The sequence below is a fragment of the Saccostrea echinata genome, unplaced genomic scaffold, assembly GCF_033153115.1.
Source record: "Saccostrea echinata isolate AGI-Se365-2 ecotype Australia unplaced genomic scaffold, CSIRO_AGI_Sech_v1 ptg000016l, whole genome shotgun sequence".
Classification (NCBI taxonomy): Eukaryota; Metazoa; Mollusca; class Bivalvia; order Ostreida; family Ostreidae; genus Saccostrea; species Saccostrea echinata.
In genome coordinates this window covers 1,898,496-1,914,812 of record NW_026889765.1, presented here as the reverse complement: position 1 = coordinate 1,914,812, position 16,317 = coordinate 1,898,496, and the positions used below count along the sequence as shown (strand labels likewise).

General features: G+C 32.4%; 1 protein-coding gene across 1 annotated transcript in view; it reads right to left on the bottom strand.

Annotated features, from left to right (window-relative positions):
* The window catches only part of LOC133188802 (uncharacterized), a 65,690-nt gene that overhangs the window by 21,316 nt on the left and 28,057 nt on the right, over window positions 1-16,317 (bottom strand). Inside the window, exons 3-8 of the mRNA XM_061324288.1 lie at window positions 10,670-10,880; window positions 5,220-5,429; window positions 4,896-5,018; window positions 4,534-4,740; window positions 1,306-1,463; window positions 66-196 (exon numbers count right to left, since the gene is read on the bottom strand). Of these exons, the coding sequence (XP_061180272.1) occupies window positions 66-196; window positions 1,306-1,463; window positions 4,534-4,740; window positions 4,896-5,018; window positions 5,220-5,429; window positions 10,670-10,880 (1,040 nt within the window). The remainder of the gene's footprint in view (window positions 1-65; window positions 197-1,305; window positions 1,464-4,533; window positions 4,741-4,895; window positions 5,019-5,219; window positions 5,430-10,669; window positions 10,881-16,317) is intronic.

The window sequence follows — 16,317 nt, the reverse complement described above, 5'->3', positions numbered from 1 at the left end:
AAATGCATCTAAGCTTATGTGTGTAGCTTTCAAAACATACTTTGCAAAAAAAACTTTAAACATACTTATCGTCGTCGGAACAGGCACTGCAATACATCATGCTTTCACATTTACATTTGTCACGTGGGTTTGCTAAACGTCCCCGACTACGTCCACATAAAATGCAGCTATTAGCGTCTGTAACCAGCCTATATGGCTGCAATTTGAAAGTTTGTTATTTACATGTTGAAAATCCGATAGGAAAAGTCGATAATAAATGTAGGATATGACTTTTTTTCTGTAATATCAATACCCAAACTCGTGTGTTTTTTTTCGTTTTTGTTTTGTTTTTTTTTTGGATGGGGGGGGGGGGGTTTCTTTGTTTTGTATTTTACATTTTCAATGGGTCATCTGATGCGCTCCTGTCGGTCTTAAACTGTATTTTTTTTTCCACCTTTCATATGGAGCCATTAGATTAAATATTACTTTTTTTGAAGGAGTCAATAAACGAGAATTTTAGCCGATATTTGATAAAGCTGTGTTGATAAACAAATGCATGTATTAAAACTTTACAAATGTTAAATTACTTTCAATAATTTGTTCGAATATTTTCAAAATCTCGAAATTGAATTTTTTTTCCGTAATAGACGTTTCCAGGAGATTATGCCATCTTGGAAGCATGTTTTGTCAAGTAAAATTAAAGTTCAAGAATTTACAGAATTAAAAACTAACTTCATGTAGACCTGTAACAATCTCGAATTTATAGTAAGTTTTAAATTTTGTGAATTTGAACAAAATTTAAATGTAAGGAATATAATTTAACATAAAACGGTAGAAGAATCAATACGAAAGTGCATTAAATAAATCGGAAATAAATACCCATAATTTCCAGAATTTTCTATTACTTGTATTACTTCATTGGGGAAGGGGTAGCGATTATTATGCATATTAAACGTCAAAATACTTCCATAAAACCAAAATCAATTTTAAGGTGTATGTATGCAAAAAGTGAAGTCCCAAGAAACGACTGTAGAAAGTACCATTTGGAAAAGATCAAGTGGGGGGGGGGGGGGGTACGGGATTATTCTAGGCATTATAACACCTGAGCAGAGAAATATTTTAACAATTCATATGACTTTTTATTTTGCAAACTATTTTTATTTCGAATAGAATTATTTTTCTTTTGGTAACTATGTAATGTCGTAATATGCATCAAATTTAACAAGGATCTTCTGAAGATACTCTGATAAAAATATAGTAATTTTTTGTTCTTTTTTATTTTTAATTTTCTTTGTAACAGGAGGAATTGATAGATGATTAATATACCTTCAAGTAAAGCTGATAAACATCGTAAATTAAAATGGACGATACTGCCATAATTTCTGCTGACCCTGTCGACGTCACAGCCATCAGTATCATAATTATAATCATAAGTTCTCCAGAACGTCCCAATATTTTCTGGGCTACAATAACCGGAACTAAACCTGTGATAAAGTAAAAATATTTTTAAGAGTAACAGAAAAAAAAATTGTGAACAAACCTGTGAAACTCAAATTTAAGCTTTGTCATTTTCTATTCTGTTGAATTAAACCAAAGGCATTGTGATGTTCAAGTAAATGTTTTAAATGGGAAAGAAAAATATTTTTTTTAAATCGTATAGACTCTGGTTCATGTATTGCACTCATATCGAAAGAAACTGCATGATCTGCTGATGGTAGTTTACAAACAAATTGTTGCATTCTAGAGAAATTTGTGAAACTTTCGAATGCTCCCGTATAACACCAGCATGAGAAAGTGGCAAAAATTTTCAGAGTACCCGATACGACCTACCGATTTTGCAATAGCTAGAACATACGACGTCCAAAACTCCACTGATCAAGCTGTTGTGTCAGTTAAATTTTGATACTGCAATTTGTTTAATACATTTGTTTAATAATTTGGTGAATCCAGGGTTATCGAAATAAAAATCGTTGGAACATTAAAGACAAAAGGAAATTTAATTACAAAATATTGATTAATTGCATTCACTTTGCTATTTCCTTTTTTACTGTTGATAATGCGCGCACAATATTTTATGCTTTGTGAAATAAGCGGATTAAAATTTTCGCAGTTGGATTCATCCAATCGTACTTCAATGGTTTATTTTCTGCAATCTCTGGTAATACTATAATTGGTAATTCCTTAATATATAATCTTGCGTATTTGCGATTTCGACACAAAGATCAAAACTACTTGATATCCGTTAAATGATAGAACATTTGCCGTATCTTCGACGATTCGGAAGACGCTCAATATTTTATTCCGAATGAATGAAACTGAAGTGTCCCCTAAATGACGTTGGAGACCACTTGTTACAATTACAACGCATTTATTTTATTGCATCTCTCATTCATTTTCTTCCAGAGTATTAACATTAACAGACCTCGGAACTCTTTGTTCATTATCTGATGAAATTAGAAATTATTTACCCTATTTGCACTTGATTCATCGAGCTGGTGGTATTTTTGAAATTGCATTATGTTTCCATGAATTTCTCAATATTATTATATCATCAGATAAAGAATTTCATCATGTATTGGAGAGAAATAAACGCAGAAATATAATTTTAAAATAGTTCAGACAGTCTGCAATAGTGTAAGGTCTAGAATTTTACGATTAGAACACTCTTTTGTAATTGTCCTTCAAAATGGGTCGAATTAAGATGAAAAGCCATGCACCCCAATTAGTGGAGATTCCTATTCAAATCATGGGATAAGGTAGTGACCACAATAGAAGGGGTTTAACGTGGGAAAATAGAGAAAAAGGACCACAAAATTTACTTCTCAAGGACAAAACATTTAAATATGTCAGTCTCTTCAAGATTGTTCAAATCAACACCCTAAACCCCAGGTGTGAGGGCACAATAGTGGATCAAAGTTTTACGTGGGATGATTACAAATGTAGCAGCCCACTATTAGCCATATCAATATGCAACCATCCTCAGTACATGTAGATTTAATTTTGTTCAAACAACACTTCTGGGGATTAGGCAACAATTGGGGATCGAAATTCATAGGAATACAATTGGGTTTTATAAAATCTTCTTCTAAAGAACAAAAGGTCATGATTTGGCATATTATAATAATACAATCATACCAAATATAATGAAATTCAAATTTATTCAAATAATTGAATCGGGAAATTAGGACGAGCTACAAAAGATATATAAAATGTACATATATATAAGGGATAATATATAAGGGTTTATATTTGGGAAATGCTCTTTTAATAAATCAACAAAGGGGCCATAATGAATCATTGATGTGTGAGCATCCTAATGTGGTGCACATTCAAATTACTCAAAGCATGGCCCCTAGAGCTAGGGTAAAATAAGGATAATAGAAAGTTATACATAAATTTGCTTAATTTAATATAAAAAAAAATCAAGAGTCGTAGATAAACAATTTATTCCCAAGGCAACTGGTTTCTGCTTTGTTAAAAAAAATCGATACTGGGGTTAGGGTGGGAGAAAAATGGCGGGTCGAATTTTTAAAAGGGGTTTTCTGTAGTAAATTGAAATAGTAGGCGGGCGGCTGCCAAAAGGTTACATCATTACTCAGGATACATGTAATTCCCCCAGTTTTCGAGATATAAACTTTTTTTATTTTACAGATCAATTGTAAACTTATCCGAGATTTGCATTGTTCTTGGATTATGATTTTTGATAATTATTGAGAAAGATACCAGAAGTTGAACTTAGTTAAACTTAGGGCAAGCTATTGCATACAGGGTACAATATTTATCCGGATAACTCCTCCTACAGTTTTCAATATATGAAGTTTTTTATTTTGCAGATCAACTGCACATATATTAGAGTTTTGCATAATATTTGTATTTCGTAATGTATTTGAAAAATTCAATTACCTAATAGTCATTTTTATGCAAAATATTGTATGGTATATCATTTGTCCGGAAAACTCCTTCTTACTTTTTTCAAGATAAATTTTTATTTTGTAAATAAATTGTACATACATCAGACGTGCACAGTCACTGGATTTTTAATAATCAATAATTTGGAAATACAATTTGTTGAATTTAATCATTGTAATGCAAAATATGTTATTATGGTACATTGATATTGTTACGATGTCACATCCAACATTTTCAGAATAGAAATTTTTTGTAATTTATGTAAGAAATACCAGTAAAAAATAAAACCCGGTTTGCTGTCACATTGACAACTTTCCCCTAGTACAAAATACATTCAAGGAAAAAATTTCTCCGGAACAACATAGTCACAATCAGTCTTATTGATATTAAGTATCCCACATAGTGTGATCAAGGCATGGTTCCTTGGTGGCTACATTGGGGCCACAATATTTGACCAAATACAAAGGGAAAAATCTATTAATTTTTTTTTTCGGAAAGTAGAAGGGAAAGCGCGATTCAGGTGAGCGTTGTGGTCCACATATACTTCCTGGTCTTATACATGAACCGTTATTTGGTTACAACCGTGAGGAAATGATAAATTTGTAAATTTCGAGCAACAACCGTTGTACTTTCTGTCTTAAGTACCTGCATCAACGTCTGCGTCATTCAGTAGAGCTTGATTCTGGCTGGCGCTTAAGGCTATGTAAGCTAAAGAGGTTGTTGTGGCAAGACCAAAAGGAATGGCAAACCAACAAAGACCACCCGCTAAAATCCCTATTACACCTTGCTTTGGCTTGGCAGCAACACTACTCTGCCAATAGGACTGGTCTACGAAAATTGTCCCAAAATTTCCTAAAAAGATCTAATGTATTAAAATAGGAAAAAAAACACATTTCAAAATGAATACTTCATGAAGTATTAATTAAAATTTAATTAAATTGTTACAAACATTACTTTTTTCAATCTTATGATAATTATTATAAAATGAGTGATGATATACCCCATACCCACAATATTGATTATTCCAAACATGAGGCCTTGTTTAGACTGAATAGTGAGGAAACTGTTCTGATAATTATCGTCTGGTCCTTTGCTACACGAGACTAGGGCGTAGACTTTTTCTACCTTTCCTTAAAGTACATAGGTAATGATTCGTAAAATTGTCAATACATCACAAAATACGTACTCTATTTTAGTTGTTTCTGTCTTTGTTTTTCTCATTTTAATCAGCTTTAATCTTTATTTTATAGCTCAAAATACATGCATTCATATGTCTTCAAAGTGATAACAAGTGTCGATTATAGGGTCAATGAAGTCATATTAATCATTACCCAATGAGCCTGTACTCTTTTCATCATTGAACACATTCATGACGAAAACCATTATGAGGATGTAGATTATTCCAGTGTTGAAGTACGATACATAAAAGGTACCACCGAGTCCACCTATGAAAGTATATGCCCCAATAACGGCGGTCACAAGAAGAGTGGCGTATTCCACGCTGATGTCATGGACAAGGCTCTTCATCACTGCAGCGCCCCCTGAAAAAAGATGTAGAAAATGCAATGTACAATTTTGCGACAATTCACTTAAATCTAAACTCTGAAAGGAAAAGGAGCAAATTTTCAGTACAAGAAATGCTTATCAAAGGGACATTTTGTTAACCTTAAATTACAGGAAAAAAGTACTGAGATTTTTCGAAATCTTTCAATTGTTAATGATGGTCATTTGAGAATCTACCAAAGGATATCCGCTCCTAAGCCAGGAAGAATAACTCTCAAAATTATTATTTGATTAAGTCTCAAAATTAAGTTTGTAATTAAAGATTATACATACAACAAATTTCACATCATGCATCTTAATATGATTCAAGGTTCTTTAAGTCTTAGAAACGATCCTGTCAGAAGACATTTGCACCGCATTAAAGTACCCCAAACATTACATTATAAGGGAAAGTTGAATTTTCTTTAGTATTTAATACATTAAAAGGGAAAGTCAAATTTAATTTTAATATTGCTTTAATATCAGTGTTTATTGGCATAAAATGAAAGTAGAAGTTAATTTTGCAGTGACATCGCATCTTTTTTACACTGTTTATTATATTAAATCGAAGTACATGCAAGTAGAACTAATATGATATACGTAAGTATAAAAACATGCAATTTTTCGCAAGCATGGATACTTATTGATCAATTTCAATTAAGAAATGCATAATTACTGCTTTTATTCATGTTTCCTTGTAAATGTAATATATTTTGAAATCTGATCGTTTTCTCTTTATAATTTGAATAACTATGATAAACTTTGAAGAAATAACAAGTATATTCACATTAATTTATGAATTCAGTGGCAATGTTGTGAGTATATTCATTTACTGATTTTCAGAACCTAAGGTACAGACTTTCTTAATAAATAGTAAAAAGAATATGAGATATTTGAGAGGAGCTTTAAGTTTAATACGTATAATTTATTCAGTTGTTCAAGTTATGAGCCCGGGTCATTTGGAACTTCAAAAATGGTGCAAAGTTTTATAAAGAAATCTCCTCAATGAAATATGCAGATAAACGAACAGTAATCAAGCTCAAAAGTCCATTGAAACAATATGGATTTGGAGCAGAGGAAACACGGGTCTCTAAATGGTTCAGATTTGGGATACATGTACCATGGAGGAGTAAGCATCCCCTACCAACTGGTCACACCCACCGTGTGCTCATTGTCATGATCGAAAAACGGAAAAATTCGTGGACAATTTAGCATGTTAATAATGGCCTAACAATTTGTATGAAAAACGCAAGTCGGTATTCGACTTAATGATAGATTGAATTTGCTGATTAGGTCATTGTAGGGAATCAATTGGGAGACAAACTCCATTTGCATGTGATAAGGGTACACTGCTACATAAGTAAGGGAAATTGACAATAGAAAATTGAAGTCATCACGTTTATCATAGAGCTTTGTTGTTAGGTTACCATTAACGTCTTTTTCTAGTAAGTTATCCAAATATAAAACAGATGTGTTAGATTCTGTGGTATCTTTTATTTCGAGTTCAGATGGGCATATTGAATCAACGTAGAAATGAAAATGAATATTGTTTATTGATAAAACGTCCTCGATATATTTTCAAATGTTGAATTCAGGAATTTCAATATTGTACAAATCACCATACGTAAATGAAAGCAAAGAAGTCCCGTTAATTTAAAGTATGAATTCAGATTCTTTTTGATCAGAAGCTGAGACATATGTTACAGATAAACAAATTTAAATGAGACCACTTAATGTGTAAGTATTGACAAAATATCGACTACAGGATTATTTTCTCATTTCTCGAAGAGAAAATTAGTTTTGTTACGATGAAAGCATAATTGTATAATGCGTTTATCTTATCAAGAAATTAATATCGATCCATGTGTCAGAAACAGAGATTAAAACAAAGTTATATTCACAATCTATACATTGTAATCTGTGAAAGTGTTAGTCCTAATCTCTTAATTTAACACGACAATAGACCTGCATTGTCGGATCTTCAGAATTAAGACCTTTGAAGGCAGAGTATCTTTCTTACTTTTATTATACAGGCAATCATACCAATAACACCGCGTCTATTTGAAGTTTAGATTGTATTTTCTGAAACCTACTATAAGGTTTTCAATTTAATTATCTATAAAATCTTTTAATTAATTAGAAAACTCAATAAACTTTGCTGTTTCATTTTTAGCTCTACTGGTCAGAGACCAGAAGAGCTCATGCGATAGTAAAGTGTCCGTCGTCCGTCTGTCTGTAAACATTTTTTTCAAAATGCTACTCCCTAAAGCTTTGGTCTGATTTCAATATAAGTTAATACACAAGTAGACAACACAAAGATACATAATTCTGTTTATCGGTTTATGATTTCGATGAATGATGTTGCCATGGTTACTCAAAATAGAAATTTCTGTGAAATACATTCAAAACGCTACTCCTCCCATGTTTTGGTCCGATTTCAATATAACATGCCTTACAAGTAGACTACACTTAGGTACATACTTCTACTAATCAGTTTTTGATTTCGATGAGCGGTGTTTCCATAGTTACTAAGAATAGAAATTTCTTTGAAATACTTTCAAAACACTACATGTACTTCTCCTACAGATTTGGTCTGATTTCAATATATCTTGGCACACAAGTAGACTACAATAAAATACATAAATCTGTGTATCGGTTTTTAATTTCGACGAACAGTGTTGCCATGGTTACTAAAATAGAAATTTCTGTAAAATTCTTTTAAAAGGCTACTCCTCTTACAGTTTTAATCTGATTGCAATAAACCTTGCCACAAAAAAGAGACTAAACCAAGGATCATTATTTTTATTACTGTTTCAAATCCAAGTTCTACTTATCTCTTCCTTTGTTAAAAGTACAAACCAGTAGATCTACAGTCTCATCAGAGACTTCTGGTTATTGTAGGTTTCAGTTTTTATATCCATTATAATCAATTCCTTGGACAATATGAGCTTCATTTTTATGCCCCTGGATCGAAAGATCCCGGGGGTATATTGTTTTTGTCCTGTCTGTCTCACCTGGCACACCTCGGCCGATTCGTACCTCATCTAACCTCGGCTGTATCATGTAAACCTCCATTGAACCGGAGCTACTTTATACACAATATGGCTGCTCCCTATAATTACACGTGCACAGTGTGCTGAATTCGATCAGTTAACAAACGTGTGATTATGTAAAGATACTTAATGCATGTTTCTTGGTAAGTGTTATTCTTAGTGTTACCTAAATGCTTTTTGAAAATTTTTATCGTATGTCAGATGCATGTTTATTATTGTTTTCAAAGCGTTACGTTTTCCCTAAGCGATAAACAGGCAGCCTTATCACAAATGTTAAGTGGAGACGCATATTAAGTTTCCTCGTACAGCCAAGGTTTGATGAAGGTGACGGAATCAGCCGAGGTTTGCCGAATGCTGTCTGTCTGTCTGTTGTCAACTTTTAACTACCCCATAACTATTGCGCTGTCAAGGGTAAGGCTTTAATATTTGACATGAGTGTTCATTATTACAAGACCTTTCCATTGGTACAGAAATTTTTGATCAAGTGACCTCAACTGTGACCTTTGACCTACATTTGAAAAACTTTAACATTGGCCATAACTATTGCACTGTAGTCTACGTCCCACTCCAGAGTTGTGTTACATCGGGGGCATAGTGTTTCACAAACACATCTTGCTGAGAATTTTTTTGTGCTGTAAAATGTATTATGATATATTTATAACTTAAAAATTTTATATTTATTATTATAGTGAGAAGTACAAACACTAACCATTATATTTTACTAGAAGAAAGAATTTTTTTAATTTGGAATGTGAAATAATTTTAAGAAATAAATTTTTGTACAGGAACGATTAAATAATTTTGCTTCTATTAGACCTTCTTAATAGTTCCTGAATATAAATAACGAAATATAAAACTTCAAATTTTCTGTCACTGACATTAGTAAATAAAAATTTTACCAACAAAAAAAAAAATAATAATAAAGAGAAAATTGTAGCTCATATTGCTTAAAGTATCCCCTGCGTCAAACGGAGCACCACACTCCCAGCTACACTGAATGTTCTTTAATTTAACCCAAGTCTTATGGACAGATGATACAATCTTTTTACTAGTCAAAGGGAGCTTTTCCTAAGGAACTGAAAATGCACATCCTGTTCACGTTGAATATTTTTTATTCTTGGATCTTGCTTCGGTGTTTTCCTGGGTTGGAGTGGGAGGGTTTTTTTTGTTTTGTTTTGTATGTTGCCAATCATAGCAACATGCAAGTATAATTTAAGTAAAAATACTGAAAGATATGCGTTCACTTTAACTTGGTTTGTGAACATTCCTTTGTATAATTCAATATGCAGATATCATTAATTATACAAATAAATCAAACATATTTCTAGGTGACCCGTTCAGAGTTCGACATCAAAAATTGAAGATTTTGATACAAGCATTTCCGGGACTCTTCATTAAAGAAAAACAATATCCATTACTTTGCTTAAAAAATTTACAGTATATTCATCTTGTTGAAAAAAATCTTTATTCCTGCATATATATGTTTATTTAAAACTTCGGTTTCTTCTGTTTTATTAACTCCTTTTGAAAGTTTTGAGAGCCCTACCATGTCCCCAGTTGGTTCAAATGTCAATAGTATGTCAACATTCGAAACATTATAGTCATAAAAAAAATTGCATATTGATTTTTGCAGTTTGTAGCTAAAGTTAATTAGAAATACATTTACAGGTTTTGCTATGTTTTTGCTCATACACAGTTTGGTCCAATCACTGTCCCAGGGAAATGGGAGTGCTTGCAAATCAAATATTTTGAGGATTTGGGAAAGAATGAAATTCCTGTCTGATCCCATACCTTGCCATGATTAAAAAATTGAATCTGCGCTACATTTAATGATAGTTATTGCCTGTTAAGATGATTTCAGATATCTTCATATTTCTGTGTTCTAAATCCCTGTACTTATTTCTAGGAAGTATCATGACGATGGGTATATAAAGTGAAAAGTAAATATCCAAATTAATATTCAGAAATCTATTAGATACTTTTAATATTATAATTATAATATACGTAAATGCATCTCTGGCTCAGTCATTCTTTGAAATGACGCAACCTTACTTTTCACTTTTAACTATATCCTTATCGACGCGTCATAGCCTTTTATATGAACAGATTGGATTTCCATTATCTGATAAAATTTTCTGTAGTCGAAGAAACTACATCAGTAAACTACGAGATTCTACGAAACATACCAAGCATCAACATAGCTGTCACAATGACGTTGGTCATCAGGGCGAAGGCACAGTAAATTTTATGTGTCCTTGACCCAAACCTGGCCTTAATCACTTGGAGAAAAGTTTTGGCACCAGGAGCTCGAATCTTCAATTGAACAGACACCATGGAAAACAGCAACATTTGTATAGAAGCTCCAGCTGCATACCAAAATGGGCCGCTAATACCGTACTGAAATGTACAAGGTTCTTAATATCAGCATAGAAATAAACTTGTACATGTACATTTAACAACTTTTTAAAACAACATGTCTTTACATTGTTTCCTGACATACATTAAACTAATTTTACTGTTTTTACGTGATTTCATATTCTTCAAAAACTAAAATATTTTCACGGTCATTGCAAGGCCATGACATGTGACAATACATTATGAAGGCCAAGTCACGTATTTATTTGTCTCCATATACAAGTCAAATTTTAATTTAAAGGTAAATTCCTATTCTTTGAAGCATTCGAGGGGAAAACGGGTTATTATTACTTGTCTTTAAGATCACTGTTTCAAAAATACAAAAATTCAGAGGGCATTTGAAAAGGCACAAAAATTACCTAACAAGTGATCTGTAAATTTACAAAGGAAAGTTCATTTAGAAAGGTTAGCTCAATACCCCCTTTTACTAATTATACACTTCCGCACTGTAATTGATGTCTCTCTAGAGAACCGTAAATATTTTTTCCTTATTCATCTACGCAGCATAACCCTTATTCCTGATGGCCATAATTTATTTGTAGATGTCCGACATTAAATCGATAAATGATTCTCCAAATCGTTCAATGTCAGCTATAAATCTTTGAGAATTAACTTTACATAGAACTTCAATAATTATATATACTATACATCTATGCACTGGCAAAGAATAGAAACTTTTCTTCAGCTGTTTCTATGTAATTACATCATGGCCGTAGGAACGGGGGGGGGGGGGGGCAGAAGGGGCAATAATTTTGCCGATATATAGATAACTATAGTAAACTTAGATACTAGTAGGGAAAATTTTGGTAGTGCCCCTTCAACCTCAACTGAAAATGTATGGCTGCCCCCCCCCCCCCCCAACCGAAATTGCTTCCTACGGGCCTGTACATATACTTTTACGGTGAAGACTGGAATAATTCAGTAGCATGCAAAAATATATTTGCTTTTATAGAGTTGGGTAATGAACTTGCCTTCTCGAAATCTACACGAAAAGGTTTCATATATACTTGAACAAAACAGTCATGATTGTAACTATGAAAGATGGGTTCGTAAACGTCAATTTATGAAATTCGATAATGACAGTTTACAGAGCTAATGTACCTATAAAATTAATCTTTACCCCTATTTCTCAAATTTGAAATGAACTAAATATATTGTTATACAAGAGATGTTTAACTACCTAGCAAACTTTGTTACTCGTATTTGTTTGACGAGAGACGAAATTGATGTATAGATTCAACTTTTTTAGAAATATGAATCTGAAAACATTGATTCTCGCTCAACACAATCAAATCTAATGGGTTTTAAATCGATTCGATTCAAGCGCGACTTATAATAACTATTATAATGCAAATGAGATTTGTTGATTTGATTTTTTATTGAGCTATTTGTTCAATTCAAAATCCGCTGAGCACAGCTTTCACAAATTAATTGTACATAATTAAAACTCTATATAAAATAATAATTTATTTTTATATATCTCATCAAATGGTTTTATACTGCTTAAGTAGGTTAATGTAGATTTTACATGTAATCTAATTTTTCGTGGGATTTATTTTCGCTGTTTTCGTACCATTAGGAGACCCATGAATTCACATCCTCTATGAAATGTAAAAATTTCAATATATAACAGTTCTACACTTTTTCAGCCACGAAATCAAATCTCCATGAACCAATATTTCCTCAAAATATGTGATCTTACAATACCCGTTCAACAAAAAGAAATGGCAAGATAAAAACCCATAATCTGTGAAACGTCTGTATCTGCAAAACCTTTGTCTTGTGTTTTCAAGAACACTAACGTTTTAATTTCTTTTACTGACTGAAACACTGGTGTTAAATCGAACCACTAGCGTCGACGTCAGTGGTTTTGTAATGTCCTCATTGATCAAACGTTTTTCTGATCCCATCATTTTCATCAAAATATAAAACATTTATTTTATGATTTTCTCGTCCATCGAAATTTATTTTGTGATTTGGTCATGAATCAAACTTTATTTTGGGATTTTGTTGTTGCTCAAACTTTATTTTGTGATATCTTAAAATTCTGATACATGTAGGAGTGCATCTTCAGTAAAATAGGATCCAAACAGTTCTTCGGCTAAGTGTTCAGAATAAGAGTTATAACAAAACTGTCACAAATTGCTCGATGATTTCAGTTTTCTGATCCTGCTCAAATGTCATTAAGAGAGGAGAATTTTCAAATTCATTTTTTTTTTGCACATAAAGATGCATATATGGACTTCAGAAGTTTCAGATTCTGAATTGATTATAATAATGCTTAACGTCGAATCGGCAATATCCCAGCCTTATTCCGGTGGAAATTAAGTTTATATGACCAGTTTTCGAAATTTAGAGAAACGATCTTTTGCGGACCAAAGGGATTGTTAACCTTGACACGGGGCACCATTTAACGTCCCATCCGACGGACTTAAAATATCAAAAATAAGTACACAGTTAAAATATAGATTGTTGCATGTGTTTACCTACTAAATTGCTTAAATTATGCACTTTGAAATTTTACTGTAAAAATCAGTTTGATGTATATAATCTAAAATCGTATTAACATTATTCATGCATCGTTTGCACATTTTTAAAAAAGTCAACTTCGACTAGGCGAAAAATCGGTACATTCTAAAAGAATTGAACTACACTGGAACCAAAGGTCAATAAGATTATCTTACATAGGTTATGCATGTACAAAATTGATTTGAAGTAGTATGTACAAATGAATCTAAATATATAAATTCAAAAACGACCAGATCTCTTAATAAACAATTGCACATTTAAAAATAAATTTTCATTTTCAGAAATGCTAATCGAATCTTCTCCCCATAACAGTACGTGAGTGTCTACAATACGTAAATTAATCATTCTAAAAATAGCATTAAATCGTTTCTTGGGACAGTGTATTTCGCACAAGAAAAAAAGTAATGATATGCGTCTTCTATTTTTCCACAAGTGCATAATGGACTGTCAATGATGTTGCACCTAAATAAATCTTTATTCAGAACGCAATTGTGTCTTTATCTAGTATGAATTACATTCCAGTAACGAACACCCCCCCAAAAAAGGCAGGAGAAGGAGTTTTTTGAGAGTTTATACAATTTTTGAAGGAACCTATAGTAGTGGATTGTCTTGTTTCAAGAGGTAAAGAGTTCCATTCCCTTATTGCCATTGGGACAAAAGATGATTTATAAATATTTAATTTACACTTAGGGATGCAATAATTTTGTGATTGTCTTGTTACGTAATTTGATTCGTGTGATCGAATGTTTGGAAATATTTCTTTCAGATACTCGGGTACCATATTATGAAAAATTTTATACATAGTTGTTCTTACTTAGGACATTCTTCTAATAGCAAGTGGCTCCCATCCAGTTTCAAAATAGAGAAATTCTCGCGATGCCAAAGAAGTTAATCCAGTGACTATTCTTGCTGCTGCTAACTATAATTTTTCTAGTTTTTCGGAATCTTGACTAGAACACCCACACCAAACTTCAGCTGTGTATTCTAACTGAGGTCTTATAAAAGTAGTATATAAAAGATAAAGTTTTAGCACTTACCCTGAACTGCAATTTTTTAAGTAGACCTAATTTTTTATATGCATTGGCAACGATAGAATCAATGTACGCTGACCATGTAAGGTCGTGTGAAAAGAGAATATCTAAGTGGTTGTGTGATGATACAAAATCTAAATAACAGTCCTGAAATTTAAGCCTTGGTAGGTCGACAATTTTCTTAGTACTAAAAAAGATAGCTTTGGTTTTCGAAGGATTAAATTTCAATAGCCACTGTATAGACCACTGTTCAAGTTGATTTAAATCATAATTCAATCCTACTTGAATATCATGTATATTTTCAGAACAGTTCTGTAAAGAATTATCATCAGCATACAACCTGCTTAAACTCGACATATTTTCAGCAACATCATTGACATATATCAAAAATAAAAGTGGTCCCAATACAGACCCCTGACGGACTCCAGCATGTAAAGGTTTAAAATTAGACATAGTATTCCTATGCAATACCCTTTGTGACCAATAAGTATTCTTGAAATAAACATTTCGTCCTGACTTTTCAGGCCGATGTCAGATGGTTTGTTTAATTTGTATTCTACAGTATATGTTTACTTGTATCAATTAATTCCCATTGAATTTGCCAAAGAGAATGAACATAAATTTTTAAAAAATATTTCAGATCAGTGTAAGGAATTTTGAAAAGATTAATGCCATACTGAAGTGCCTTTTTGCATCACCATCAGTCTTAGTTTTTCCAGGGATGCCAGTATGACTTGGAATCCAATAAATGTCAACTATTTTACCTTGTTGTACTGATTTTATCGATCTAAACTGTATGGGTGATCAGTGTTCATATTTTGTATGGATTGTAAGCAAGAGAGCGATTCCGAAAATGTAAGATCGAATAAACTCAAATGCAAGTTCTATGGCTTTTCTGCTGTAAAAATTGTTGGAAGTCATGAAGAGAAAACATTGTTTTTAATCACTGCAGCCGCTGCTGAGTTATTTTTGTCTTTTGAACTTCGACTGATTAGAAGAACTCTTGGAATGTTTTATTTCGGCTAATTTCTTTTTAAAAATAAGAGAGTTTGTTTCCGATTTCTTTAATTGTTCTTATGGGTTAAGTTCTTGCCTAGCCATAAACAATGTGGCCGTAGTCTAACTTAGATCAGACTAAATAGTGATAATAAAATTTAAGAAAAGTATTTTTATCTGACCCCATGACTGAAAACATATTCGAGATGTCTTAGTTCTAAAAGAGAATGTTGTGTCTGTATTTATCGATTTAGAAAAATCATATGATACCACAGATATGGCATTTTGAAAGATCTTTACAATATGGGCCTTAAAGAACACTTGCCTAATTCTATCAAGAATATTTTGAATGATAGATATTTTAAATTGAGTGCTCTCGGGGTCTACATATTTGGAAAGATTTAAACAGGAAATGGGCGTACCACACGGAGTGTTATTTTTGTCACATTCAGTATTCTAAGAGGGTCATAACGCTCATCTAGGTGCTGTTCTTCTTTAGATTTCCGAAAAGATTTTTATATTCCCATGAAAAATTGGGACCCCACTTTAAAGTCCAACTCTAAGGGTCTCTGAATCCACACGTGGGGATGCTTCAATATCATTATGATTAACTGGCCTTGCAGTTATTGAGAATATTTTCCGGATACATGTATTATGTAAAATTTGATTCCTATTTCAACTTACCCACGGTGCATAATCTGAAATAATGAATCCACTCAACTTGGGAATGTTTGCATATATGTTGCGAATATGTGGTTCTTGAGAAGATTTTCAAGATCAATTTCCTGTAAAGTCCCATGTAAAACTTTGATTACCTACTGTGGTCCAATCTTAACTCCATGGGCCCTGTTTTGAAGAATTTA